General features: G+C 45.1%; 1 protein-coding gene and 1 long non-coding RNA gene across 17 annotated transcripts in view; one reads left to right on the top strand and one right to left on the bottom strand.

Annotated features, from left to right (window-relative positions):
- LOC101903540 (uncharacterized) overlaps nucleotides 1-25,709 on the top strand; it is a 119,158-nt gene that overhangs the window by 91,589 nt on the left and 1,860 nt on the right. For 9 of the 14 annotated variants that reach the window (XR_009495294.1, XR_009495297.1, XR_001500698.3 and 6 more), the window contains 5 exons: nucleotides 14,972-15,070; nucleotides 15,817-15,985; nucleotides 18,610-18,827; nucleotides 19,140-19,218; nucleotides 20,985-25,130. This is a non-coding gene — a long non-coding RNA (uncharacterized lncRNA). Of the gene's footprint in view, nucleotides 1-14,971; nucleotides 15,071-15,816; nucleotides 15,986-17,347; nucleotides 17,430-18,197; nucleotides 18,828-19,139; nucleotides 19,219-20,984; nucleotides 25,131-25,709 lie in introns of all 14 variants that reach the window. The other 5 variants (XR_009495296.1, XR_009495295.1, XR_009495300.1 and 2 more) reach the window with 5 other exon arrangements.
- ABLIM3 (actin binding LIM protein family member 3) overlaps nucleotides 10,923-25,709 on the bottom strand; it is a 135,401-nt gene continuing 120,614 nt past the window's right edge. Inside the window, 7 exon segments of one of the 3 annotated variants that reach the window (NM_001099127.2) lie at nucleotides 10,923-11,616; nucleotides 16,124-16,204; nucleotides 16,695-16,702; nucleotides 17,776-17,836; nucleotides 19,574-19,632; nucleotides 20,207-20,236; nucleotides 21,426-21,573. In NM_001099127.2, the coding sequence (NP_001092597.1) occupies nucleotides 11,503-11,616; nucleotides 16,124-16,204; nucleotides 16,695-16,702; nucleotides 17,776-17,836; nucleotides 19,574-19,632; nucleotides 20,207-20,236; nucleotides 21,426-21,573 (501 nt within the window). In that variant the 3' untranslated portion in view covers nucleotides 10,923-11,502. 3 annotated transcript variants of the gene reach the window in all.

Here is a 25,709-nt window from a genome sequence, read left to right as displayed (position 1 = left end):
ACAGTTTAACTTCTTTTGCAATTTGAATTCCTTTTAATTTTTTTCTTTTCTGATTGCTGTGGCTAGGACTTCCAAAACTATGTTGAATAAAAGTGGTAAGAGTGGGCATCCTTGTCTTAGAGGAAATGCTTGCAGCTTTTTGCTGTTGAGTATTATGTTAACTGTAGGTTGTTGTATATGACATATATGTTGTTGTTTATTTGCAAAGTCACGTGGAACTCTTTGTGACCCCATGGACTACAGCACTCCAGGCTTCCCTATCCTTTACTGTCTCCCAGAGTTTGCTCCAACTTATGTTCATTGAGTCGATGATGCCATCCAACCATCTCATCCTCTGTCACTCCCTTCTCCTGCCCTAAATCTTTCCCAGCATCAGGGTCTTTTCCAGTGCATCGGCTCTTCATATCAGGTGACAAAAGTATTGGAGTTTCAGCTTCAGCATCAGTCCTTCCAATGAATATTCAGGGTTGATTTCCGTTCCATTTCTATGGTTTGATCTCCTTGCTGTCGGAGAGTCTCAAGAGTTTTTCTCCAGCACCACAGTTCAAAAGCATCAATTCTTTGGCACTCAGCCTTCTTTATGGTCCAACTCTTACATCTGTACATGACTACTGGAAAAACCATAGGTTGGACTATACAGACTTGGGATCTAACCATAGCTTTGCCTTTATTGGCAAAGTGATGTCTCTGCTTTTTAATATGCTGTCTAGGTTTGTCATAGCTTTTCTTCAAAGGGTCAAGCATCTTTTAATTTCACGGCTGCCGTCACCATCCGCAGTGATTTTGGAGTCCAAGAAAATAAAATCTGCCACTTTTTCCATTGTTTCCCCATCTATTTGCCATGAAATGATGGGACGGGATGCCATAATCTTAGTTTTTTGAATGTTGCATTTTAAACCAGCTTTTCACTCTCCTCTTTCACCTTCATCAAGACGCTCTTTAGTTCCTCTGTGCTTTCCTACCATTAGGGTGGTATCATCTGCATATCTGAGGTTATTGATATTTCTTCCAGCAATCTTGATTCCAGCTTGTGATTAAGTTGTGGTATATTCCCTCTAAGTCTACTTTCTGGAGAGTTCCTGTTATATGTTAAAAGGTTTTTCTGCATCTATTGAGATGATGATATGATTATTCTTCAATTTTTTTTGAAGTGTATCACACTGATTGATTTGTGGATTGAAAAATCCCTGCATCCCTGGGAGAAATCCCAGTTGATCATGGTGTAGGATCCTTTTAATGTATTGTTGGATTTGGCTTGCTATTATTTTGTTGAGGATTTTTGCATCTATGTTATCAGTGATATTGGTCAGTGATTTTCTTTTTTCATGGTATCTTTGTCTTATTCATTGCTTTTAGCTTAATGTTTATCTTGGCAATTCAGTTGTCTGGTTTTGATTGGTTCCTCTTTATAGTTTCTAGTTCATTGTTACAGTAATATGCATTTCTGTTGATAATCTTTCTTAATTCCTTTAGCATTTTTATTGCCTCCTTCTTGAACTTGGGATCTAGTTGACTGGAGAGGTCTGTTTTATTGTTTTGTTGTTTCAAGTGATTTTTCTTGTTCTTTTTGTTTTTAATTAATTAATTTATTTTAATTGGAGGATAATTACTTTGCAATATAACAATGGCCTCTGCCATACATCAGCATGAATTGGCCATAGGCATACATGTGACCCCTCCCTCCTGAACCCTCCTCCCACCTTCCTGCCTACCCTATCCCTCCAGGTTGTCATAGAGCACTGGCTTTGGGTTCCCTGCATCATACATCAAACTCCCACTGGTTATCTGTTTTATATATGGTAATGTATATGTTTTAATGCTATTTTCTCAAATCATCCCACCCCTTTCTTTCTCCCACTGTGTCCAAAAGTCTGTTCTTTATGTCTGTGTCTCCTTTGCTGCCCTGCACGTAGGATCTTTGGTACTATCTTTTTAGATTCCCTTCAGTTCAGTTCAGTTGCTCAGTTGTGTCCGACTCTTCGCGACCCCATGAATCGCAGCACGCCAGGCCTCCCTGTCCATCACAAACTCCTGGAGTTCACTCAGACTCAAGTCCATCGAGTCAGTGATGCCATCCAGCCATCTCATCCTCTGGAGTCCCCTTCTCCTCCTGCCCCCAATCCCTCCCAGCATCAAAGTCTTTTTCAATGAGTCAGCTCTTCGCATGAGGTGGCCAAAGTACTGGAGTTTCAGCTTTAGCATCATTCCTTCCAAAGAAATCCCAGGGCTGATCTCCTTCAGAATGGACTGATGGGATCTCCTTGCAGTCCAAGGGACTCTCAAGAGTCTTCTCCAACACCACAGTTCAAAAGCATCAATTCTTCGGCGCTCAGCCTTCTGCAAAGTCCAGCTCTCACATCCATACATGACCACAGGAAGAACCATAGCCTTGACTAGACGGACCTTTGTTGCCAAAGTAATGTCTCTGCTTTTGAATATGCTATCTAGGTTGGTCATAACTTTCCTTCCAAGGAGTAAGCGTCTTTTAGTTTCATGGCTGCAGTCACCATCTGCAGTGATTTTGGAGCCCAGAAAAATAAAGTCTGACACTGTTTCCACTGTTTCCCCATCTATTTCCCATGAAGTGATGGGACCAGATGTCATGATCTTCGTTTTCTGAATGTTGAGCTTTAAGCCAACTTTTTCACTCTCCACTTTCACTTTCATCAAGAGGCTTTGAGTTCCTCTTCACTTTCTGCCATAAGGGTGGTGTCATCTGCATATCTGAGGTTATTGATATTTCTCCCGGCAATCTTGATTCCAGCTTGTGTTTCTTCCAGTCCAGCGTTTCTCATGGTGTACTCTGCATATAAGTTAAACAAACAGGGTGACAATATACAGCCTTGACGTACTCCTTTTCCTATTTGGAACCAGTCTGTTGTTCCATGTCCAGTTCTCACTGTTGCTTCCTGACCTGCATACAGATTTCTCAAGAGGAAGATCAGGTGGTCTGGTATTCCCATCTCTTTCAGAATTTTCCACAGTTTATTGTGATCCACACAGTCAAAGGCTTTGGCATAGTCAATAAAGCAGAAATAGATGTTTTTCTGGAACGCTCTTGCTTTTTCCATGATCCAGCAGATGTTGGCAATTTGATCTCTGGTTCCTCTGCCTTTTCTAAAACCAGCTTGAACATCAGGAAGTTCACAGTTCACGTATTGCTGAAGCCTGGCTTGGAGAATTTTGAGCATTACTTTACTAGCGTGTGAGATGAGTGCAATTGTGCGGTAGTTTGAGCATTCTTTGGCATTGCCTTTCTTTGGGATTGGAATGAAAACTGACCTTTTTCAGTCCTATGACCACTGCTGAGATTTCCGAATTTGCTGGCATGTTGAGTGCAGCACTTCCTCAGCATCATCTTTTAGGATTTGAAATGCTCAACTGTAATTCCATCACCTCCACTAGCTTTGTTTGTAGTGATGCTTTCTAAGGCCCACTGGACTTCACATTCCAGGATGTCTGGCTCTAGGTGAGTGATCACACCATCGTGATTATCTGGGTCGTGAAGATCTTTTTTGTACAGTTCTTCTGTGTATTCTTGCCACCTCTTATATATGTGTTAATATATGATATTGGTCTTTCTCTTTCTGACTTACTTCACTCTGTATAATAGGCTCTAGGTTCATCCACCTCATTAGAACTGACTCAAATCTGTTATAGTTGAGTTGTATTCCATTATGTATATGCACCACAACTTCCTTATTCATCCATCTGCTGATGGACATCTACGTTGCTTCCATGTCCTAGCTATTGTAAACAGTACTGCAGTGAACATTGAGGTACATGTGTCTTTTTCAGTTATGGTTTCCTCAGTGCATATGCCCAGTAGTAGGATTGCTGGGTCATATGGGAGTTTTATTCCTAGTTTTTTAAGGAATCTCCATACTGTTTTCCATAGTGGTTGTATCAGTTTGCATTCCCACTGTCAGTGTAAGAGAGTTCCCTTTCCTCCATACTGTCTCTAGCATTTGTTGTTTGTAGACTTTTTGATGATTGCCATTTCAACTGGTGTGAGATGATACCTCATTGTAATTTTGATTTGCATTTCTCTAATAATGAGCAATGTTGAGCATCTTTTCATGTGTTTACTAGCCATCTGTATGTATTCTTTGGATAAATGCCTGTGGAAGTCTTCTGCTCATTTTTTGATTGGGTTGTTTGTTTTTCTGGTTTTGAGCTGCATGAGTTGCTTGTATATTTTGGAGATTAATTCTTTGTCAGTTGCTTCACTTGCTGTTATTTTCTCTCATTCTGAGGGTTGTCTTTTCAGCTTGCTTATAGTTTCCTTCATTATGCAAGAGCTTTTAAATTTATATTATTTTAAATAAGTCCCACTTGTTTATTTTTGTTTTTATTTCCATTCATAAAGGATCTTGCTCTGATTTATGTCAGTGTTCTGCATATGTTTTCCTCTAAGAGTTCTACAGTTTCTGGTCTTACATTTAGGTCTCTAATCCACTTTGAGTTTATTTTTGTGTATGGTGTTAGAAGTGTTTTATTTTCATTCTTTTACATATGGTTAACCAGTTTTCCCAGCCCCACTTGTTGAAAAGATTCTTTTCTCCACTGTATATTTTTGCCTCCTTTGTCAAAGATTTGACCTTTGTCAAAGCCACAGGTGTGTGGATTTATCTCCAGACTTTCTATATTGTTCCATTAGGCTGTATTTCTGTTTTTGTGCTAGTATTAATGACTGTAACTTGGTAGTATAGTCTGAAGTCAGGCAGGTTTATTCCTCCAGTTCCATTCTTCTTTCTCAAGATTGCTTTGGCTATTTGTGGTCTTTTGTGTTTCCATACAAATTGTGAAATTATTTGTTCTAGTTCTGTGAAAAATACTGTTGGTAGTTTGAGAGGGATTGCATTGAATGTATAGATTGCTTTGGGTAGTATAGTCATTTTTACCATATTAATTCTTCTTATCCAAGAACATGGTGTATCACTTCATCTCTGTGTTGTCTTTCTTTCATCAGTGTCTTACAGTTGTCTGCACACAGGTCTTTTGTCTCTTTAGGTAAATTTATTCCTAACACGGCTGAAGCGAATTAGCAGCAGCAGCAGCATTCCTAAGTATTTTATTCTTTTTTGTTGCAATGATGAATGGGATTGATTCCTTAATTTCTTTCTGATTTTTCATTGTTAGTACATAGGAATGCAAGAGATTTCTGTGTATTACTTTTATATTCTGGGACTTTATTCATTGATTAGCTCTAGTAATTTTCTAGTGGCATCTTTAGAGTTTTCTATGTAGAGAATCATATCATCTGCAAACAGTGAGTTATACTCCTTTTCCAATCTGGATTCCTTTAATTTCTTTATCTTCTATGATTGCTGTGGCTAGGACTTCCAAAACTATGTTGAATAATAGTGGTAAGAGTGGGCACCCTTGTCTTGTTCCTGATTTTAGAGGAAATGCTTTCAGTTTTTCACTATTGAGGATAATGTTTGCTCTGAGTTTGTCGTATATGGCCTTTATTATGTTGAGCTTTGTTCCTTCTATGCCTGCTTTCTGGAGAGTTTTTATTATGAATGAGTATAGAATTTTGTCAAAGGCTTTCTTTGCGTCTACTAAGATGATCATATGGTTTTTATCTTTCAGTTTGTTAATATGGTGTATCACATTGGTTGATTTGCATATATTGAAGAATCTTTGCATCCCTTGGATAAAGCTGACTTGATCATAATATATGATCTTTTTAATGTGTTGTTGGATTCTGTTTGCTAGAATTTTGTTAAGGATCTTTGCATCTATGTTCATCAGTGATATTAATCTATAATTTTCTTTTTTTTGTGGCATCTTTGTCTGGTTTTGGTATCAGGGTGATGTCGGCCTCGTAGAATGAATTTGGGAGTTTTCCTTCATCTGCACTTTTCTGGAAGAGTTTGATCAGGATAGATGTTCAGATCAGATCAGATCAGTCACTCAGTCGTGTCCCACTCTTTGCGACCCCATGAATCGCAGCACACCAGGGCTCCCTGTCCATCAGCAACTCCCGGAGTTCACTCAGACTCATGTCCATCGAGTCAGTGATGCCATTCAGGCATCTCATCCTCTGTCGTCCCCTTCTCCTCTTGCCCCCAATCCCTCCCAGCATCAGAGTCTTTTTCAATGAGTCAACTCTTCGCATGAGGTGGCCAAAGTATTGGAGTTTCAGCTTTAGCATCATTCCTTCCAAATAAATCCCAGGGTTGATCTCCTTTAGAATGGACTGGTTGGATCTCCTTGTAGTCCAAGGGACTCTCAAGAGTCTTGTCCAACACCACAGTTCAAAAGCATCCATTCTTCGGCACTCAGCCTTCTTCACAGTCCAACTCTCACATCCATACATGACCACAGGAAAAACCATAGCCTTGACTAGATGAACCTTTGTTGGCAAAGTAATGTCTCTGCTTTTGAATATGCTATCTAGGTTAGTCATAACTTTCCTTCCAAGGAGTAAGCATCTTTTAATTTCATGAATGCAGTCACCATCTGCAGTGATTTTGGAGCCCCCCAAAATAAAGTCTGACACTGTTTCCACTGTTTCCCCATCTATTTCCCATGAAGTGATGGGACCAGATGTCATGATCTTCGTTTTCTGAATGTTGAGCTTTAAGCCAACTTTTTCACTCTCCACTTTCACTTTCATCAAGAGGCTCTTAGTTCCTCTTCACTTTCTGCCATAAGGGTGGTGTCATCTGCATATCTGAGGTTATTGATATTTCTCCCGGCAATCTTGATTCCAGCTTGTGTTTCTTCCAGTCCAGCGTTTCTCATGATGTACTCTGCATATAAGTTAAACAAACAGGGTGACAATATACAGCCTTGACGTACTCCTTTTCCTATTTGGAACCAGTCTGTTGTTCCATGTCCAGTTCTCACTGTTGCTTCCTGACCTGCATACAGATTTCTCAAGAGGAAGATCAGGTGGTCTGGTATTCCCATCTCTTTCAGAATTTTCCACAGTTTATTGTGATCCACACAGTCAAAGGCTTTGGCATAGTCAGTAAAACAGAAATAGATGTTTTTCTGGAACTCTCTTGCTTTTTCCATGATCCAGCAGATGTTGGCAATTTGATCTCTGGTTCCTCTGCCTTTTCTGAAACCAGCTTGAACATCAGGAAGTTCACGGTTCACATATTGCTGAAGCCTGGCTTGGAGAATTTTAAGCATTACTTTACTAGTGTGTGAGATGAGTGCAATTGTGCGGTAGTTTGAGCATTCTTTGGCATTGCCGTTCTTTGGGATTGGAATGAAAACTGACCTTTTCCAGTCCTGTGGCCACTGCTGAGTTTTCCAAATTTGCTGGCATATTGATGTTAGCTCTTCTCTAAACATTTGGTAGAATTCACCTGTGAAGCCATCTAGCCCTTGGCTTTTGTTTGTTGAAGATTTTTGGTTACAATTTTGATTTTTGTGCTTGTGATTGGTCTGTTCATATTTTCTATTTCTTCTTGGTTCGGTTCTAAGAATTTGTCCATTTCTTCTTCCAAGTTGTCCATTTTATTGGCATGTAGTTGCTCATAGTAGTCTCTTATGATCCTTTGTATTTCTTTGTTGTAACTTCTTTTTCATTTCTAATTTTATTGATTTGAGTCTTCTCCTTTTTTCTTGGTGGGTCTGTCTCTTGCTCTTTTAATTGGGAATATTTCCTCTTCTTTTTCACTTTACTTAAATTTATGTTTGTGAATTTAGGAAAAACAGTTATCTACTGTGGTCTTAAAGGACTGTTTTAAGGTGGAAGTGTCCCTGTGTGGACTGTGTGAGTCCATTATTTTTGGTACGAATGCCAGCCATGTCTTTTTCGGAGTGGAAATTATTCCTTTGATAGTGGGTGTGATTGGTGTTGTGGTAACTAGTGTGTGCACTGGAGAGTGTGGGGAGACCTCTGCTTAGTTCTGTGGCAGTCACAGCCCTGTCGGGGCTGGAGTCTGCTCTCCTGTTGTTGAAGTAGAAGCTCTGATGATTGGGTTCAGTAAGGCTGCCTGCCCTTAAGTGCTCTTTCCCAAAGGATTTGAGTGCTGAAGCAAGTGAGGCCCATGCTGTCACAGAGAATCTCCGCACCACCTGTGCAGGTGTCCTTGGTTTTGCCTAGGAGCAGCCCAAGGCCATGTTCCTTTCTCCATTGTGGTTTTCTGAGACCTAGTGTTAGGCAGGTACTGGGGGCCAGGGCATTGTGGCTGCAGGAATTGAAGTGGTTGTGCTGCCGTTTAGCACCTGGGCTGTCTCGGTGATAGGACTCTCCCAGGGCTTGTCTACCCCAGATATGACTCCAAGCTGTGGTGTGAGGTAGGCAGGACTGGAGTGCTCCCACTGGAAAAGGAACAGCTGCGTTCTCCTCTCCAGGGTCTACTGGGGGGTGGTGTGACTGTGGTCATGCCATCTAGTGCGCACCAGCACAGCACAGGTGATGCTGGACTTGCTCTCGGGCCCACTCCTCGAAATGGCAGCCCTGATAGTTGGCTCTGACATCAGCCTCACCACTGTCGTGCCCGGGCTCACAAAGTCTACCACCACTGGAGCTGCTTTCCTCTGTAAGCATGCTGACAGTGGGGGTCTTATGGTGGCCTGTGGCAGGCACTGACAGTGGAGGCCCAGACCACACTCCAGGTAATCTCTGCACAGCTGGACTGAGTCCTCTCCCAGGAGCCATCTGCTCAAAGCCAGGCTTCAGCACCTAGCTGCTGTGCATACTAGCAGCCCTGCCCAGATGGCATTTTGGGTTGACAGTGTGAGGTCATGGTGGCCATCAAGTGCTGGTCCCTCTTTCCCTGACTGCTAGCAAACCAGCAGACACACACTCCTTGCAAGCAGAGACCAGGCCCCTTCAGCTCCCTGTCTGTTCTGGTAGACTTCCCAGCTGGCAAAGGTGGTTTCCAGGGTGAGAGAACCTTTCCTCTTTCATAAGTACCCCCCAGGGGTGCTGGCCCCTTCCTGATGCCTTATTTTTCTTTTTTGTCCTACCTGGTTGTATGGAGATCTTTCTTGCAGCTTTGGTTGTATAAGAGCTCTTCTGCCAGTTTTCAGTCGGTCTCCTTTGAGAACTGTTCACCATTTAGATGTATTTTTGATGCATATGTGTAGGGAAGTGAACTTCATGTTCTACTCTTGATCTCCTCTTGTGTTTGTCAGTAACTGCAACACTGATTCCGATGAAGTCAGGTGTAGAGGTGGGTGGTTTCTGGCTTACTGAGGATGAGAACTCTGATACTGTGCTTCCCCATCTCTAGGTTTACTACCTTTTGGAAATCGTCAGCTCACCTGGGTCTTACTACCATTATTTTTTTTTATCATAGAACCCTATTCATTATTGCAACAACCTCTTCCATCCTCTAGGACCCTGCATTCTGCAGGAAACAGTTTGGGTAATGCTTACCTGGTCAGACTTTCTTATCAAAGGAGAAACTGAGACCAAGAGAGGGCTTCTCTCTGATAGTTTTATTTTGAAAAATGTGCATGGTTCAGCCTCTCCCCATGTCACTCATTTCCACTCACATGAGAAACAACAGAAGGACACAAGTCTGGGTTGAAATTATGTGCATTTATGGGAAACAAAGATATTCAACAACAATAACAAAAGCCCTTCAATCTCTCCAAGTTCTCAACCAGCAATAATGAGGCAGTTTCAATGATTGTGTCTGGCTGGGGTCTTTTCTAAAAGGGTCAGGGCAGTTGAGACATTGGCCAAAAAGAGAAGATGCAGAAAGGGTGGACGTTCTAAATGAGAGTATATTAGACCTCCCTTCTGGCCCTTCATCCTTTCACCCTTTCAGGTTACAGTCTCCTCCCTTCGGTCTCCTTCACCTTCCTCAACTTCGCTTAGATGCAGTCTCTTGCAGAAAGCTGTCCTTGGTCTGCCCCAGCTGCATCTGCTTTCTTAGTAACATCACATACACTTTCTCATGCTGTCTCCTATCACTTTCTGCCTCACATCCATCATGTTTGAGTACATGCCTTATGACACCCATTTTTAGTAGGCATGCCCCTGAGATTGGGCCCCAGGTTGATCATTCTAGTATTCCCATTGCCCTCCCACAGTAAGTGCTCAGTATACAGCAGGTGCTCAGCATCAGCAGGTGCTCAGTGAGGGTTTGCTGAAGTCAGTCCTACATTTGCCACAACACATAACCTCTTGAGAGTCATAACTGTCATTTCCACTTCTTCATCCTTCCTTCGTGGTCTGACTCAAGCCATCTCCAGGAAGGAACAGATCTTACCATCACCAACTCATGGTTACAGATTTGGGGAGGGGAGGAGAGATGGTTAAGCTTTCATCCCTGTTCCAGAAGGCAAGGAGGCAGGAAAGGCAGCCACTGGGGAAATCAGGATGACCGTGAGCGACGTTGGCCAGTGCTCCATTTTGGAATCTCATAAGCAGTCATTCTTCAAAAGTTTCCCCCATGAAGCATGGCCAACTTTGCAGTGGGAGCCAAGGACTGGTGGGGGTATGGTTGGGTTGCTCTGCCAACCCAGAGACCAGACAGCATAGGCCAGGAAGCTTTCTTTAGGACGTGGTCTGGATTACCTTTGGAGGTGTGTGTTAGAGGTTGTCTGTCTAGTTGTTCGGTTGGAGCCGTGGTGGGAACATTAGCCCTGTGGCGAGTTGTCAGGCACATAGATTGTAGTAAGGCTGAAAAATACAGGCTGCGAAAATGGGCCTCTCCTCCTAAGGGGGAAGGTCCGGAGGTTCTGGGAGCAATGAGGGAGGGTCCCAGGGGTCCTGCAGCCCTGGCACTAACGGGCATCCCGCTCTGTCTCCTGCTCCTGGCTCCCACTTTCTCCCTCTGGTTCTTCACGTAGGGGCCAGGCACGGGGCCATGGGAAGCAATGATGCAGAAAAGGGAAGTGCTTTTTCTTTTCCTACCATGAGTCATAAATTTGGACTAGAGAGAGGTGAGGATCAAGGATAGGAGGAGGATTGAAGAGGCGAGGAGAGGCCAAGGCCCTATCCATTTCTGTTTATTTCTGTAACGAATAGACGTGAAACCCACATTTCTAGCTGCATCACCCCCAGACAGCACTGAGGTCCTAATGGGGGGGATAAGAAAATTCTTCAGGGCTCTCAAAGGTGTTCAGTGACTCGGGGAGAACGCTGTGGATCCCCCTTGAGAAGGGCCCCTCTGGGGCCAGTGAAGTGTGAAAACTGCACGGTCAGCATCGTCCCTGGAGGTTGGGGGAAGAGCCGAGAAGCAGAGAGAAGAGAGACTCCTTCAGGCACCTCTTTCAGGAAAGAGAGTTGGACCCTGGGGGACTCAAGTCAGGACAGATGTTTCAGTATAAAAAGGCTCCCCAGTAAAAGGATGGGAGTCCCCACAAATTCCTTCCCAAACCCCATTGCACTTAAAAAAGAGAAAGTAAGGAGCATAAAAATATCTTGATGATGTGGGCTTGCCTGACGATACAGAAAAGCAAGTCTCATGGCAGGCAGTGTGTCCCATTACACAAGAGGATTATACCGAGCTTCAGTATAGAGATTTTACATATATCTTTATATAAATGCATATATATTTATAGAGCCTCTGCCTAGAACAGCCGGGCTTGCTTCTTGAGTTCATTCCTCTTCCAGAGGGCCAGCCGGTCAAACTCGGAGATGGTCATGCCAAAGACCTGGTAGAACTCTTCCTGGGACAGGTGGCGCTGGAAGAAGAGGGGAGGAGACAGAGAGGGAACAACTTGAGGACGTGAGAGGCAGGTAGATGCAGGAGTGGTTCCTGTACGTTTCCTCTGGTTCTGCTGTGCCTGGCACAGTGCCTGACCCACGGAGGGTGTGTGATGAGTATGTCGAGTGGATGGCTGTGTGAGTGAGTGTTTCCTGGGAGGGACCCCTGTAGTTGATCTGGCTGGAGAGGCTTTCTCTACCCAAGACTCAGGCGGGACTTCCGCTTCACCTGAGTGCCTCTCGGTTGGCCTCCCCTTTCTGCATCCCTGCTCCATGCACTGTGTCCAGGAGTGTGTATGGAGTAATGTTACTGCTGTCTACTTTGGACAGAAAAGGAGGCATGTCCAAGATTTTAGGGTGTATTTCCTCTTAGTAATAAGTTTACCAAAAAAATCTGGAAGGTTTTTCCTTAGGTCAGTCAATGAAAAAAAAAATTTCTCTCTCCATTTCTCCATACCATACTCTTTGTTATATGAAAACAAGTATGCCACATAATGAAACATTGTTCTTCATGTCTTAGTGGGTTTTTTAACCCCTTTCTGCCTGTCCTTTCTCCTGTCCCTTCTGAGCAGAGTTGAAAGTTGATACAACTTTGATTTCTAAGCTTTGAGTTAGAAATATATGGCACTTAAAATGTGGCAAAATGTAAACAGTTGGTGAAGGATAAATGGATCCTCATTTTGCTATTCTTGAAACTCTTCTGGAGGTCTGAAATTTTATTTTTTAAATAAAATTTATGATTTTGTTTAAAGAGAGAATTAGATGGCCTATGTCCTGCCTGAAAGCTTACTGCATTCACTTGCTCTTGTTACCAGTTATATTAGCTCATCAGGTATTGAAGGAAATTGAATGAGAATTATGTGTACAGCCACATAACACTTAGCCAATTCTCTGGCTTGTTGGCACTGTGAATGAATGTTTTTGCCACATTTCCAAAACTTTCTTTAGGTAAAGGTAACTTTGATACTTTTGTTAGATATTGTTGGTTATATATCATACTTTTGTTAGATATCACTGGTTATATATCTGAGTTGATTTTTGGGTACTCTATTGCATTTTTATCATGCTCATATGTACATTCACTCTTTTCTCTTTTAATTCTTCTGACCACTTTGAAAACCAGGAATTATTTCTACCCAATTGGAAAGTGAGAAAAGCAAAAGTCAGAGAATTAAAATGACTTGCCCAGGAGGGAGGGGAGATCACTAGGCAGGTAGCAGAACTGAGTCTAGGGCTCCTGATGCCAAATGCAGTGTATGCCCACCACCCTCTTGGTCAATTTCAAAAATACACAAGAGAGAAAATAGCACAGTGCACACCCATGCCCCTCACCCAGATTCAATGACCATCAGAATCTACCACATTTTCTCTTTCCTCTCATTAAGTCTCTTAACTCTAGATACTGCCACTTCACTCCTACATACAGCAGTTGGCATCTCAAAGCATACTGGGTATTTGCTTTCTTACATAACCACAACAGCATGGGCAAGAAAAAATGACAATTCCACAGAATTACCTAATACTTGTCCACAATAAAATTCCCCTAATGGTCTCAAAAGTATCTTTTTAGAGCTGGTTTGTTTGAATACGGATTCAGACAGCACCCACATATCACATTTGGCTGTTAGACTCCTTCAGACCCCACCTGTCTAGACAGTGTCCTTCTTTTGTTCTGCTTTTGACTCGCCCAGATCTGTTTTATTCTCACTGAAGTGCTGAAAATATGTGGATATGAAAACGTTCTCTGCCCCTTCCATAGTAAAGCCTGAGGGGAACTGTAATTTAGTCTAATCTGTTTTTTCTGTTGTTGGAGAGTGATGGTTACTATCGATTCTCTAGCTGGCTTTCGCCACTGTGTTAAAAAATCTTTAACACAGTATAAAGGAATTAAGCCGAAACTACTCAAGTAGCCACTGTAGGACACGCTGAGGAATCTGAGGCTTTCTTCTCTCTGTTGAGGGCCACATGGAGTCTCCTTTCTCCTGAGTTCTCAGAGCATTTAATGGCAGCCTGTCCACTTGACATCCATCACAGACTTTAATGGATGAAGATTATGTGCCCGGGCTTTAGAGCCAGGCAGATATGAGTGTGTGACCTTGGACAGGGTACTTCCAACATCACTGAGCCTCAGTGTCCTCTCGTGAGAGTGGCAGCATGCCAGTACCTGCCCTCATGGGTCCTGTGAGGATGACAGATGATGAGGGGCATGCTCTTGGCACAGTGAATTACTGGTGCAGGGATCTCTTCACGTGTCTGTCACACGGTGTGGCCTGGTCTCCGTTTCCTTTGATTTCATCTCCTCCTCCTCCTCCTCTCTCCTGGGCTCACGTGGCCGCAGCCACACTCACCTCCTGCTGTCCTCCAATGCACCAGGTTCACTCCTGCATCAGGGCCTTGGTGATGGCTGTTTCCCTGGCCCAGAATGTGCTTCCTTTCTATATAGGCATGGTTTGTACTTCAAGTGTTTGCTCAGATGTCATGTTTTCAATGAGCTCTACTCAGACCTCCCTATTTAAGCCTGCAACTCACCCCTCCAGCTCCCAATCCCCCTCACGCTGCTCTCCCCTTACTCCTTGCCCTCAGCCCCGTTACCTCCCAACACACTATTGTTTCCTTATTATTGTATCATTTACTGTATGTCTCCTCACATGAGGACACCAGCTCCAAGGGGCAGGGGTCCTTGTTTTGTTCACTGATAACACTGCAAGGACCTAGAGCAGTATCTGGTATATATAATAGGTTTGAAAAAATACTTATTGTGTGAATAAGTATCTATACTCTGAGCTCCCTGAGGACAGGGGGGTCTCCTTCTTCAATGCCCACCCTGAACTGCTGCTGCAGGGTTTCTAGCCCAGGAGTCTCAGCTCAGGCTACGTATCAGACATCCCTGGGAACCTGAGCTCCTGAGCTCCTTCCCCAGATTGCAATTTAATTGGACTTGGGTGGGACCCTGTACTAGTATTTTTAAAAAGCTCCTCAAGTGATTCTTAGAGAAGGTTGTGTTTTCCTGGGTGTCTAGGAGCAGAGCATTTGGTCATCCAGGATGAACCAGGCTTGTGAACATTTTCATCCCTAAATGCTGGCTCCTCTGAGCTGCCGAGGGAGCTGTCCCTGTCAGCACTGGCAGACACTTACGTGGGGAGAATCACTGGCTTCTGTTCCTGCTAACCCAGCCTGCTAGAGCTGGAAGGACTCACAGAGCATCCTGGCTGCCCACACCCCCGTCCTACGGCTTCAACCCTCTACTCTGGGCAGATTCCTTAGCTGTCAGGTCAAGGGTGTCCCAAGAAGTGCTGAGCCTCCTCTCTTACAAGCCTGCATTCAATTCCACAGACATCTCCTGACCCTTCTCCTAGTCCAGGCCCTGTGGTAGATGACCGCGTGTCAGACAGAGGAGATGGATGGCTTGATGAGCTGATGCAAAGGAGAAAGGTATTGGGTCTGTGCTCTGGACACAGGGCTGGAGGAGGAAGAGAAGGTCAGTGACACACCCTGAGGAAAGCTTTGGGGAGGCTTTGGGGCACAGGCGTCACTAGAATGGAGCCCTGAGAAGTGAAGGGGCTGCTGAGATGGAAAGGGTGTTCCAGGGAGAGGCAGGGAGGGAAAGGGCAGGGGATGCTTCTGGAGTCGGTGTAAGCAGGAACTGGAACTCCACGCCCAGTAGACTGGACGGCTCCAGAGCCCAAGGCCATGTTCAGGCCTCGTCTGTTCTGTATCGCTTGCTGTTGCTCCTCCCTCCTTGTCCATCTGGACCCGCCCACCCCAAGTCCATCCAGTTCCTCCCTCTCCCTGGAGGCCTGTGTCAGCACAGCCAGCCTTGTCGTCTTCTCTGAGTAACAGCACAGAAACTCTGGAGAGCTTTCTACTCAGTACACTGCTGGATTCCATGTCAAGGGCTCCTGTGTACTGTCTCATGTATGTCACTTGGCAACCTGAGGGAAGCATGACAATCACCCCGTCTTATAGAGGAGACAACCGAGGTTTGGAGATGGGCCAGTTCGTCACGTGGCCAAGCTGTCCACCCAGGGATGGCAGCATCAGAGTTGGAACCTAGGGAGTCCTGCTCGAGACTTGCGTATATGTTTACCCTCTGCAGAGAACTGTCCCCGTCCTTTCCCACTGCAGACACTGGTTTTCTATACCGTCCTATGTAATGCCAGTGCTGTGTTTTTTCTTAGCACACAGGCTGCAGGCCCTTGAAAGGCAGGAACCAAATTCAGCTCTCCTCTTACATCTGCAAAAGTATCAGCCCAGTTTGGAGACACGCTATAGCTGTGCACTACAGATGCTAACTGAATCAAGAGGCTGCACAGAACAGCAAGGAACAGCCTGGGCTAAGGAAACCAGGTAGGAGTGTCTGTTTTTCAACCAGCTGTGTGACCCCTATGTCATTCATTCTGTCTGTCCCTCCCGAGCTGGGTTAGACCGGTCAAATTCTGCAATCACTTCAAACCCAGAGGCTCCTGCTCAGTTTTCTGTACTTACCTCTAAACGCGTCCGGTCCACATCCTTGGGCAGTCGGTTTCTCCCTCTTGTGGTCACCAGTAGCAGTTCGTAAGGGTAGATCTGAGGAGAGAGGAGGGGGTGTTTGCAGGCTGGGTGAGGGTGGTGGCTGCGATCCCTCTTCTATCCAGGAAGGGCCAGCGATTATCAAGTCTGGAGGAAGCACTGGTGCGTCCTCTTTGGGGTTTCCTGGCAGCCTCAAGGCGCCGTCTCCCAAAGGCAAGACCCCACAGTCCTTGGATACTGCCAGGGATGAGCGTGGTGTGTGAGCAGAAGGGCTCCTGCATGTGAATGTCTCATATTTGTGATTGGCAAGCCTCCAGAAACGTCTCCGAGGCCTGGGGGAACTGTCTGGTTTCAGGAGGCAAGAGATGTAGGGCAGGATTCAGGGAAAGTGCCCAAGCAGGGACCGGAAATGCTAGTCCTGAGAGGACCCTTGGGCTTTTTTGTCGATGTTCCCTTCCCTGCATAGACAGTGCTGTCATCTTCCCGCTCGTCCCCAGTGTGGCAACTTGCAGGGTCCCAGAGACCCCCAGGGTCTATGTGTCTTTACCTTGTACTCTGCAGAGAGAAAAGAGACACACAAAAAGTAGAAACCATCAGTCTTTGCTTTGCATCCCTACACTGGCTTCTTTTTTTTTTTTTCCCTTTCACTTTTCTTTCTTTTTAAATTTAATTTTATTTTTAAACTTTACAATATTGTATTAGTTTTGCCAAATATCTAAATGAATCCACCACAGGTATACATGTGTTCCCCATCCTGAACCCTCCTCCCTCCTCCCTCCCCATACCATCCCTCTGGGTCGTCCCAGTGCACCAGCCCCAAGCATCCAGTATCGTGCATCGAACCTGGACTGGCGACTCGTTCCATATATGATATTATACGTATTTCAATGCCATTCTCCCAAATCATCCCACCCTCTCCCTCTCCCACAGAGTCCAAAAGACTGTTGTATACATCAGTGTCTCTTTGGCTGTCTCGTATACAGGGTTATTGTTACCATCTTTCTAAATTCCATATATATGCACTGGCTTCTGTTATAGAGACCCTATCCTTATTGAATTCATCCTAAATCAAGGCTGGTTTGAATACAGTGGAGAAAGGGGTTGGGCTGATCCAGGGACAGGTTTTTAGAGATATTTAGAATAGAAATAAGAAGAGCCTGAGGGCCATGAAGCAAATGGGTGAAGTCCTTCATCTTCCAGGGGGATTCCTCCAGGGTTTGATGTGGACCTGCCTGAGCCTGCTTACTGGAGCTGGATGAGGCCGGTGGAAGAGCATCACAGTGTGAGGTTCATGGAATTTTTTCTGGGAACAATGTGTCTGGCTTTGAGTGTTTCCCTCCACCTGGGGACTGGCAGGCAACTCCAGCTCAGCAGTACTGGGAGAAAAGCAAGCACTCTGTGATGGCTCTGGGAATCCAGATGGGACAAATGGGCTGGAGATCACCCAAGGCCAGGGACCTGAGAGGATGAGGGAGGAGCAGGGGAAAAGGGAGGGAATGGGAAATGAAAGGGAACTCGGGGTTTAGATAGAGCCCAGGGTGGGGCCATAATCGTTTGTCAAGTGGGCAGTTGTGAGCAGTGCATTGTAACGAGGTCCCTGTGAAGTCCCAGGAGAGACCCACACTCACCTCGCATGCCCCAGTTGACGGCGTTCATGCTGTCGTAGTGGAATAGGTCTGCGCTGGGTGTCTGCAGGGGAGACAGAAGCAGGGCTGGCCTGAGGTGGGCTCACCTCTGCCTCACTCAAGTCCTCACCCGTCTCCAGAAAGTGGACTGGAGCTGGTGGGACTCAGCGCTGTCTCAGAAGCTTCAGTCTCAAGTTGGGATGATTTAATTTGCTGCCGTGTGCCTAGTGCGTAGGCCTGGCACATAGTAGGCACTCCGTAAATAGTCATATGCTGGTGAACTGCAGCATACACTTTCTTTCAGTACTCAAGTATCATTTTTTCTATGAGATCTATCCTGACAACTCTATCTAAAATTATAAGTCGCCCCTTCCCCAACTCGCCACCCTTCTTGTCCTGCTCAACTTCCCCCTTTTTTCCCATAGCACTTACTACCCTCTGCTGCTGCTGCTAAGTCGCTTCAGCCGTGTCCGACTCTGTCTACACAGTGTGTATAAGGTGATTTGCATACCACGTAGTCCTACTTGCTTTCTGTTTCTCTCTACAAGAATATAAGCTCCAAGGGGCAGGGGTTTTTGTTTGATTTGGTCACTGGTATTCCAAGCACCCAGAGCAACGCCTGGCATACATAAATGGCTTTCAGTATAAACATCTGTTCATGAACAAATGTCCAGGCTCTGGGCGTGTTGAGGACAGGGTCTGTCTGTCCCCTGCTTGGGAGAGGGGATGGTATTAACACCAGCCATCTCTCTACCATGGAGCTCTGATCCCTTTTGTGTGCTTAACCTTAAAATTGTCTCTCATACAGTTAAGTCTCCCACTTCTGTCCCTTTGCAGTCTCTTCTCTACACAAGGGGGAGCCCATTACAAATCTGAGTTGGATGGTGCAGCACACCCACGGGAAACCTTCTGAGTCTTTACCAGCGCTGGGCCCTAATGACACCTGTCTGGCTTCATCTCCATGCTCACTCCATCCCCGCCTCGTGTCCTCTCCACCGAGGGACTCTGACACGGTGCTTGCCTCTATTTGGGTGGTTCTTCCTCATCTTGGACAGGTGAGGTCGTCCCTCCCTGCACTCAGGCCTTTGTTTAAATTCACCCCTCTCTGACCTTCTCCAAATACACGTGACTGTTGACTTCAAGTCACACATGCACTTACAGGTCATCTGTCTCTCCAGCTAGAATGTGAGCTCCACAGGAGCAGCAAATATGTTCACCGTAGGACCCCCAGCATCCGGAACAGTGCTGGCCCTGTTCAGGGCCAGACAGTAATGAATGTCTGCCTTAATGTCCCTTCCCTCCCCCCATCCCTTGTCCAGTCACAGAGCCTCTCCTTTTGCCAACAAGCCATTTTCATTCCCTTTCAGTCCTTAAACAAACTCAGCTTCCATGAAGGTTTTACGCTGAAGGATATCTAAGAGTTCGGAAGGCTCCAGGCCACAGCAGGTGAGTCAGTCAGGTCAGGCTGTGAGGTCAGCTCGAATCCTGGCTCAGCACTTACTGGGAATGAGAGCTCAAGCAGGTCACTGCACCTGTCTGAACCTCCGTTTCTTCATCCACAAAATAGGTTATTAAAAATAGTAAGTACCTTGCAGGGTTACAATGAGTGAGTGCTCAGCATGGAGTAATTGTGCCATAAATACTAGGGGCTCCCAGCCCTCCCACGGGGGCTCTTTTGTCAGTGCACCTCTAGCCCCAAAGCCTCTGTCTAGGTTTCACCCGTTTGTCATCACCCACGAGCGGGTGCAGGAGCTGTGAACCGCTTTGGGAGAATGTCCCCAGTGCATCCTCTCTTACTTACCCTGTGCAGCCCGTTTCTTCTGTAGGCAGGCAGGGAGGCAGATTTAGAGATGAGGGGATCTGAAAAGGAGCCGAGACAATTACCAGAAGCCCCAAGCCAGGGTTCCCTCTCCCCGAGGTCATCTGGGCAAATGGCCAGTGTTACTCCCACTTCCATGGGAAGGGGCATGGACAGGGGCCGCCAGCTCCTTCCACTGCTCTCCAGGCTTACAGCTGACCATCTCAGGGGTGCCTCATCCTGGCAGAATTCAAGGCCCCCCCGAAGTACCCACTCACAGTCTTTTGGCCTTAAATGCTCGCATTTACACTCCTATGATGGACCCATGTGTCCTGGCTACAGGGTGGCTCTGAACATAGGCCCTGGGATTGGAGTCGAGCTCAGAACTCAGACGGGCAGGCTCCCACATGGTGGAAGATGTGTATGCTCTTTCTTTCTCTCTGGGAGCCATTGGGCACGGCTGCCCTGGTTCCAGAACCAAAGATTAAGGCCCACCATCTGACAAACTATGTCAGATGAGGACTGTGCTGGAACATCCATGCTGTATACTCATCACAGCTCAGGGGGCCCTGCAGCTGACTCGGCTCTGGCCCTCACACAACATGATGGTCTGAAGGTAGGGTGGGCAGGACGTACCACTGTCAGCCAGGTAGTGGGACCGAGGGGCTGCAAGAGAGAGAAGTTGGAGATCAGTGCTCATGTTGACAGACAGAAACAGCTCTCATTCCTGGGCCACCCTGGCCGGCAGGTCGGAGGGTGTCTTCAGTGCCTCTTCCCACCGGTCAGTTTCTAACTGCTGCATCTGCAGCAGGTCCCCCCTCCTCAGGCCAGCATGCAGCCCAGCGCAGGTGCTCTGTGATAGCTGCCGCACAGATGCCATTGATGGAGCTAAATTTTGACCAGCTCTGATAGAAAAATGTAGAGCCCAGAGCCAGGGGTTGAAAACAGTGCCCCTCAGTGGTCAAACAGGAAAACAGCTCATCAGTTCATCCCGGCTCTGCCATTAATAGATACCCAGCTTCAGATTAGTAAATCATGCTTATCTGTAAGACAGGGAAGGACAGTGTCTCCTTTATAGGGTTCTTGTGAAAGATATAGGGCACAATACAGTAAATATCAGTACAGTGTCTGACAGATACAAACCCTCCATAACACTGGCTTTATCAGCATCACTACCACTGTCATCTTTGACCTCACCTGGAGTCAAGGTGCAGTGCATACAGCCAAGAGGGGAAAAAGCTTATGGCCTGAGTCACTCTGTGTTGGGTCTGACTTTGGGCAAGGGCTCTCTCCTCTATGAACTGGGTGGTAATAATCCCTCTACATTCTGGGTCTTTGTGAGGACCAAGGCTATAGTGTATCTGCAAATGCCCAGCACACTGGATTGTAATTGGTACCTTTGTTTATCCATCAGGTATTGACCTGAGACAGGATTTCCTGGCAGGCCTGAATCCCACAGGGGTAAGTAAGAGATGAGGCAGGTAGAGTTATGTGTGGGTCCAGGAATAGGGAGGAGCTTACACTGAGAGACTCTCAGGGCAAAATGCTTGAACCAAGCCTCTGATTGTACACTTCCAGTGATGGAAGGCTCAACTACCTCAAGAGTCAGCCCCGTTTATCTTCAGACTATTAGAAGAGCTTTTTCTTTCTTTACATGGCACCTGACTGGAAGTCACAGCTTCAGATTGACCCAAAGAGGCAGAAGTGCCTCCTCAGGTCAGAGCATGGTCTTTAGCCTGTATTCTAGACCCTGGTGCGGCTGTGTAGGAGGTTAGATTCACTTAGGGAAGAACTGATGGGGAAGAAAGTGCCCCCCGCCCCTGCCGCCCCCAGCAGGCTCCAGGGCAGTGCTTACAGCCATTTAGGGACACATCGTAGCCAGCTGTGTGCAGGGCCTCCCGGCTGCTGGTGGAGCTCCGGGGCGGGGTCCAGGGGTCTGCATAGGAACTGGACCTGGCCTTCATCTCTTCCTTCAGAATCAGTCTGCCAATTCCGCTCTGGAGCTGGGGGTGGGAGAGGAGGAAGATGAAGTTAGAAGGAAACAAAGAACACTGAGCTGAAACAGGCTTGGGAAGGGCTGAGGGACCAGACTCTATAGAGTGAACCTCTCACGTTTTTTGCCTTCCCAGTGTCCCTCTACCTTCGTAGCATCCATGTTTTCTTTTGGGGGACTTCATTGGTCAGAGTGGGGCCCTGGTGGTGGGCACAGAAGTAAGACCTGGCCAACAACAGCATTGCGGACAATCACTGTCCACAGTGATTGGTTCAGCGATGGACAGATGGCGCTAGCTAGGCCAGGGAGAGCCTTCCTGGGACTCTTGGAGTTGCTGGCACCCATTTTTAAAAAAGACATTTTTTTTGGTGGGGGGGGGGGCGGTGAAAGTCACAAACATAAAATTAACCATTTTAAAGAGACCACACAATACAGTGAGTGTCATTTAGTACATTCCTGATACTGTGTAGCCACAACCTCCACCTATTTTCACATCATTTTTATCATTTTACCCCAAAAGAAGACCCTCTACTCATTAAATGATCACTCTCTTTCCCCCCCTTTCCTTCTAGGCCTTGATAATCACCAGTCTCTGTTCTGTCTCTGTGGATTTAGCTCTTCTGGATATTCCATATAAGTGGAATTGTACCCGTATGTGGGCTTTTGTGTCCGGCTTCTTTCACTAAGCGTAGTGTTTGCAGGGTTCATATACACTGTACCATGTATCAGCACCTCATTCTTTTTTTAGCTGATACTCTGTCATATGGATATGCCACATTTTGTTTATTCATTCGTGAGTTGATGAACTTTTGGGCTGCTTCCATCTCTTGGTTATTGTGAGTGGTTCTGCCATGACCTGCGTGTATGTTATTGAGTACCAGTTTTCAATTCTTCTGGGTATCTACCTAGGAATGGAATTGATGGGTCTGTGAACCAAGAACATCTCCTGCCATATCAATAACAAAGGATGTTGCAACCATCAAACCAACCTCTGCAGCCGCCACCCCCCGCACCCCCCCCCCACCCCCCACCCCCGTGCACCCTGAGGGGATTCAGAAGGGAGTAAAACCGGATGCTGGCCCTAGATAGTTAAGGTACATAACAAATGAATCATTTCAGTGAGCCCAGACTCTTGCATCTTCCCATACATAGAAAAGGGCTAAATTCATTAACTTGAGATGTTTGTTTTTTCCTTAATTATAATCTTTTGATGTTTGACTATTTTTTGTCTTGTTTTACAGAAACTCCTTTATCTCCTGGTTCCTCCCTTATCTTTTCAGAACTGTGCCTCAGAGATATCTGAGAGCTTAGGTCCTTAGTGTCTGCTGAATAAAACATAATTCTCAACTTTTCAGTTGCATATATATATATTTTTTGTCAACAGTTTTGGCAGCCACAGAGGGACCCAGAGCAGACTTTTCTCCTCTGCCTGAACTCTAAAGGCTCCAGAGCCTAGGTACCAGCAGAGGATTCTTGGGCCTGTCTGCCTCCTCAGAGTCCAGATGAATTTGGGTGAATCTCTCCTGTTATTGGGCTTCCCTTGTGGCTCAGCTGGTAAAGAATCCACCTGCAATGCGGGAGACCTGGGTTCGATCCCTGGGTTGGGAAGATGCCCTGGAGAATTCCATGAAGTGTATAGTCTGTGGGGTCCCAAAGAGTTGGACATGACTGACTTTCACTTCACTCTCCTATTATTGGCTGATGATCCTGAGTTTTATTCAGTGGTGTTAAACTCCTCACTGGAAGAGAGGTAGGTTATCCTTGAAACTTAGTTTCAAGAAGAGGTACCTGGGTTATCCTCTGTCTGAAGACACTGTGAAGACTTTTTGCCCAGTTTAGACACTGAGCGGGTTATCCTCAGTTGAAATACTGAGGAGACTTGGCTCAGTTGTAAGACCCTGAGTAAGGTTGGACGGAGTAATTATATAGACTGGCTTGTTGTTTTTCCTTGAATTGGATGCTTAGTAATAAAAGTGAAGATATTTCATGAGAGCTTTCAGCTCAGAAGGAACATCACCTCCTGGCCGGCAATGGCTTTCTGAGGAAACTGAGAAACTTGTGGGAGTGACAGAGCCAAGTCCTCACACCGTGCAGCTGTACCTATAGGGTAACTCACGCTTTTTAATTAAAAACTTGCTTTCCATGGACATGCAAAAGAGCCGACCACTCCATACTCCAAGCACCCTCAGTGGTCTCAGGCTACTGAAGGGAGAAACCAAAACACAGGGCTAAAAGGACTCCAGGCTAAAATCTAGAGGGGTTAAGCTCACACCAGTCATCATTAGTGACTTTATTTGGACAAACTGACCTTGGAATGGGGAATACAGCTTTCAAAACAAAAAGAATAAGGATCGACAGGTTGCCAGCCTCTAAGACCCCAGCCAGATTTCTGCATGTACAAAACTTAATATTTACAAGTACTTACTTCATTAGGAACTGAAGGAACTCTTGTCCTGAAAATGACTAAGGCAGGGGGTGGGGGTGGGGAGGGCCTCTTCTATTGAGTACACAGTTAAATTAGAGAAAGCCATCTTGATAAAACATCTTTACGGAATTCTGACCTTAAAGAAACAAAAGCCCTTCTAGGGAGAACTTGCATTTCTGTCCCCGTGTCTTTGAGATGTAAGTATTCTACCTGATTTTCTTAGGCATTTTGTGTATGTGTCATCAGTGTGGGCTGTATTCACATTTCTGATTTTTAGAAACTTGCAGGACAAAGACAGTTGCTTTTAATTCTCAAAAATGGTCTGCTGTCTAAATGATATTTAGTCTTTTTCACAAAGAGCAAGGCCATAGTAATCTGAGCAAGCAAATTTAACTTATTCCAACTGTTATTTATAAACTAGTAAGTTTATATTGTAATACCTGATTCATAACTAAGTTTTTAAGGTGAAGCTAATGTAAATATACATATACATTACATGAGGTGTCTCTACCTCCAGAAAATACTGTCAAAATTAAATTTATAAAAGAACTATTTAATTAGCTTAAAAGTAAGTGGTTACAAATTAAATACTTCTAAACAAAATGCAACTGGCCAGAATGAATTTCACGTTCATTTAGGAAATATTCAATATTAAATTAATACCTGGTATTAAAGCTAACTTAAGCTTGCTGGTTTAATAAGACAGACATTTCTTACTTTTGTACCAAGCTTTACTGAAGGTCAGTAAGTTCATGTTATTTCTGTTGCAGCATTTGTCAGCAAAAAAAAATTAGTATGATGATATTTTTGCAAGTTATAAAAATAAAGGTATATGAGATTAAAGTTTTCAGGTGAACCCTTTAGGAATAATTATGATTTGGGTTTTTAACTGCTTTTGAACTGTGTTATTGGAGAAGACTCTTGAGAGTTCCTTGGACTGCAAGGAGATCCAACCAGTCCATCCTAAAGGAAATCATTGGAAAGGCTGATGCTGAAACTCCAATATTTTGGCCACCTGATGCAAAGAACTGACTCCTTGGAAAAGACCCTGATGCTGGGAAAGATTGAAGGCAGGAGGCGATGGGGAAGACAGAGGATGAGATGATTGGATGGCATCACCAACTCGATAGACATGAGTTTGAGTAAGCTCTGGGGGTCGGTGATGGACAGGAAGCCTGGCGTGCTATAGTCCATGGGGTTGCAAAGAGTAGGACACGACTGAGCGAGTGAACTGAACTGATGATTTGGGTATATTGATTTAAAATAGTTTCTGCAGATTTTTGGTAACTTAAAACTTTAGAGTTTTTCCTATTAATTTAAAAATTTTTCTTTCATACTGGAGTATAGGTGATTTACCATGCTGTGTTAGTTTCAGATGTATCGATAAATGATTCAATTATACATATATCCATTTTTCAGATTCTTTTTCCATAAAGGTTATTATAGAATATTGAGTTCCCCATGCTATACAGTAGGTCAAAAGGACAAAACATTTCAAAAACAAATACAAATCACTTATAGAAAAAGAATCTCACACAACCTGTCAAAAGCAGTATTCCAAGAAAACTTTGTTCTCTTAACAGAGAGAGGAACCAAATCCAGTCTTGTACCAGCCTACCTCTAATAGTAATATGCAGTTACCTGTATTTGTTTTTGAAATTGTCACTTTGGTTAAGTAAGTATTGTTTCACAGTGATCTATGATCCTGTTTGGCCAAGCGT

Source organism: Bos taurus, chromosome 7, assembly GCF_002263795.3.
Source record: "Bos taurus isolate L1 Dominette 01449 registration number 42190680 breed Hereford chromosome 7, ARS-UCD2.0, whole genome shotgun sequence".
Lineage (NCBI taxonomy): Eukaryota > Metazoa > Chordata > Mammalia > Artiodactyla > Bovidae > Bos > Bos taurus.
Note: the sequence above shows the minus strand (reverse complement) of the source record. Positions and strands in the feature narration are given on the sequence as shown.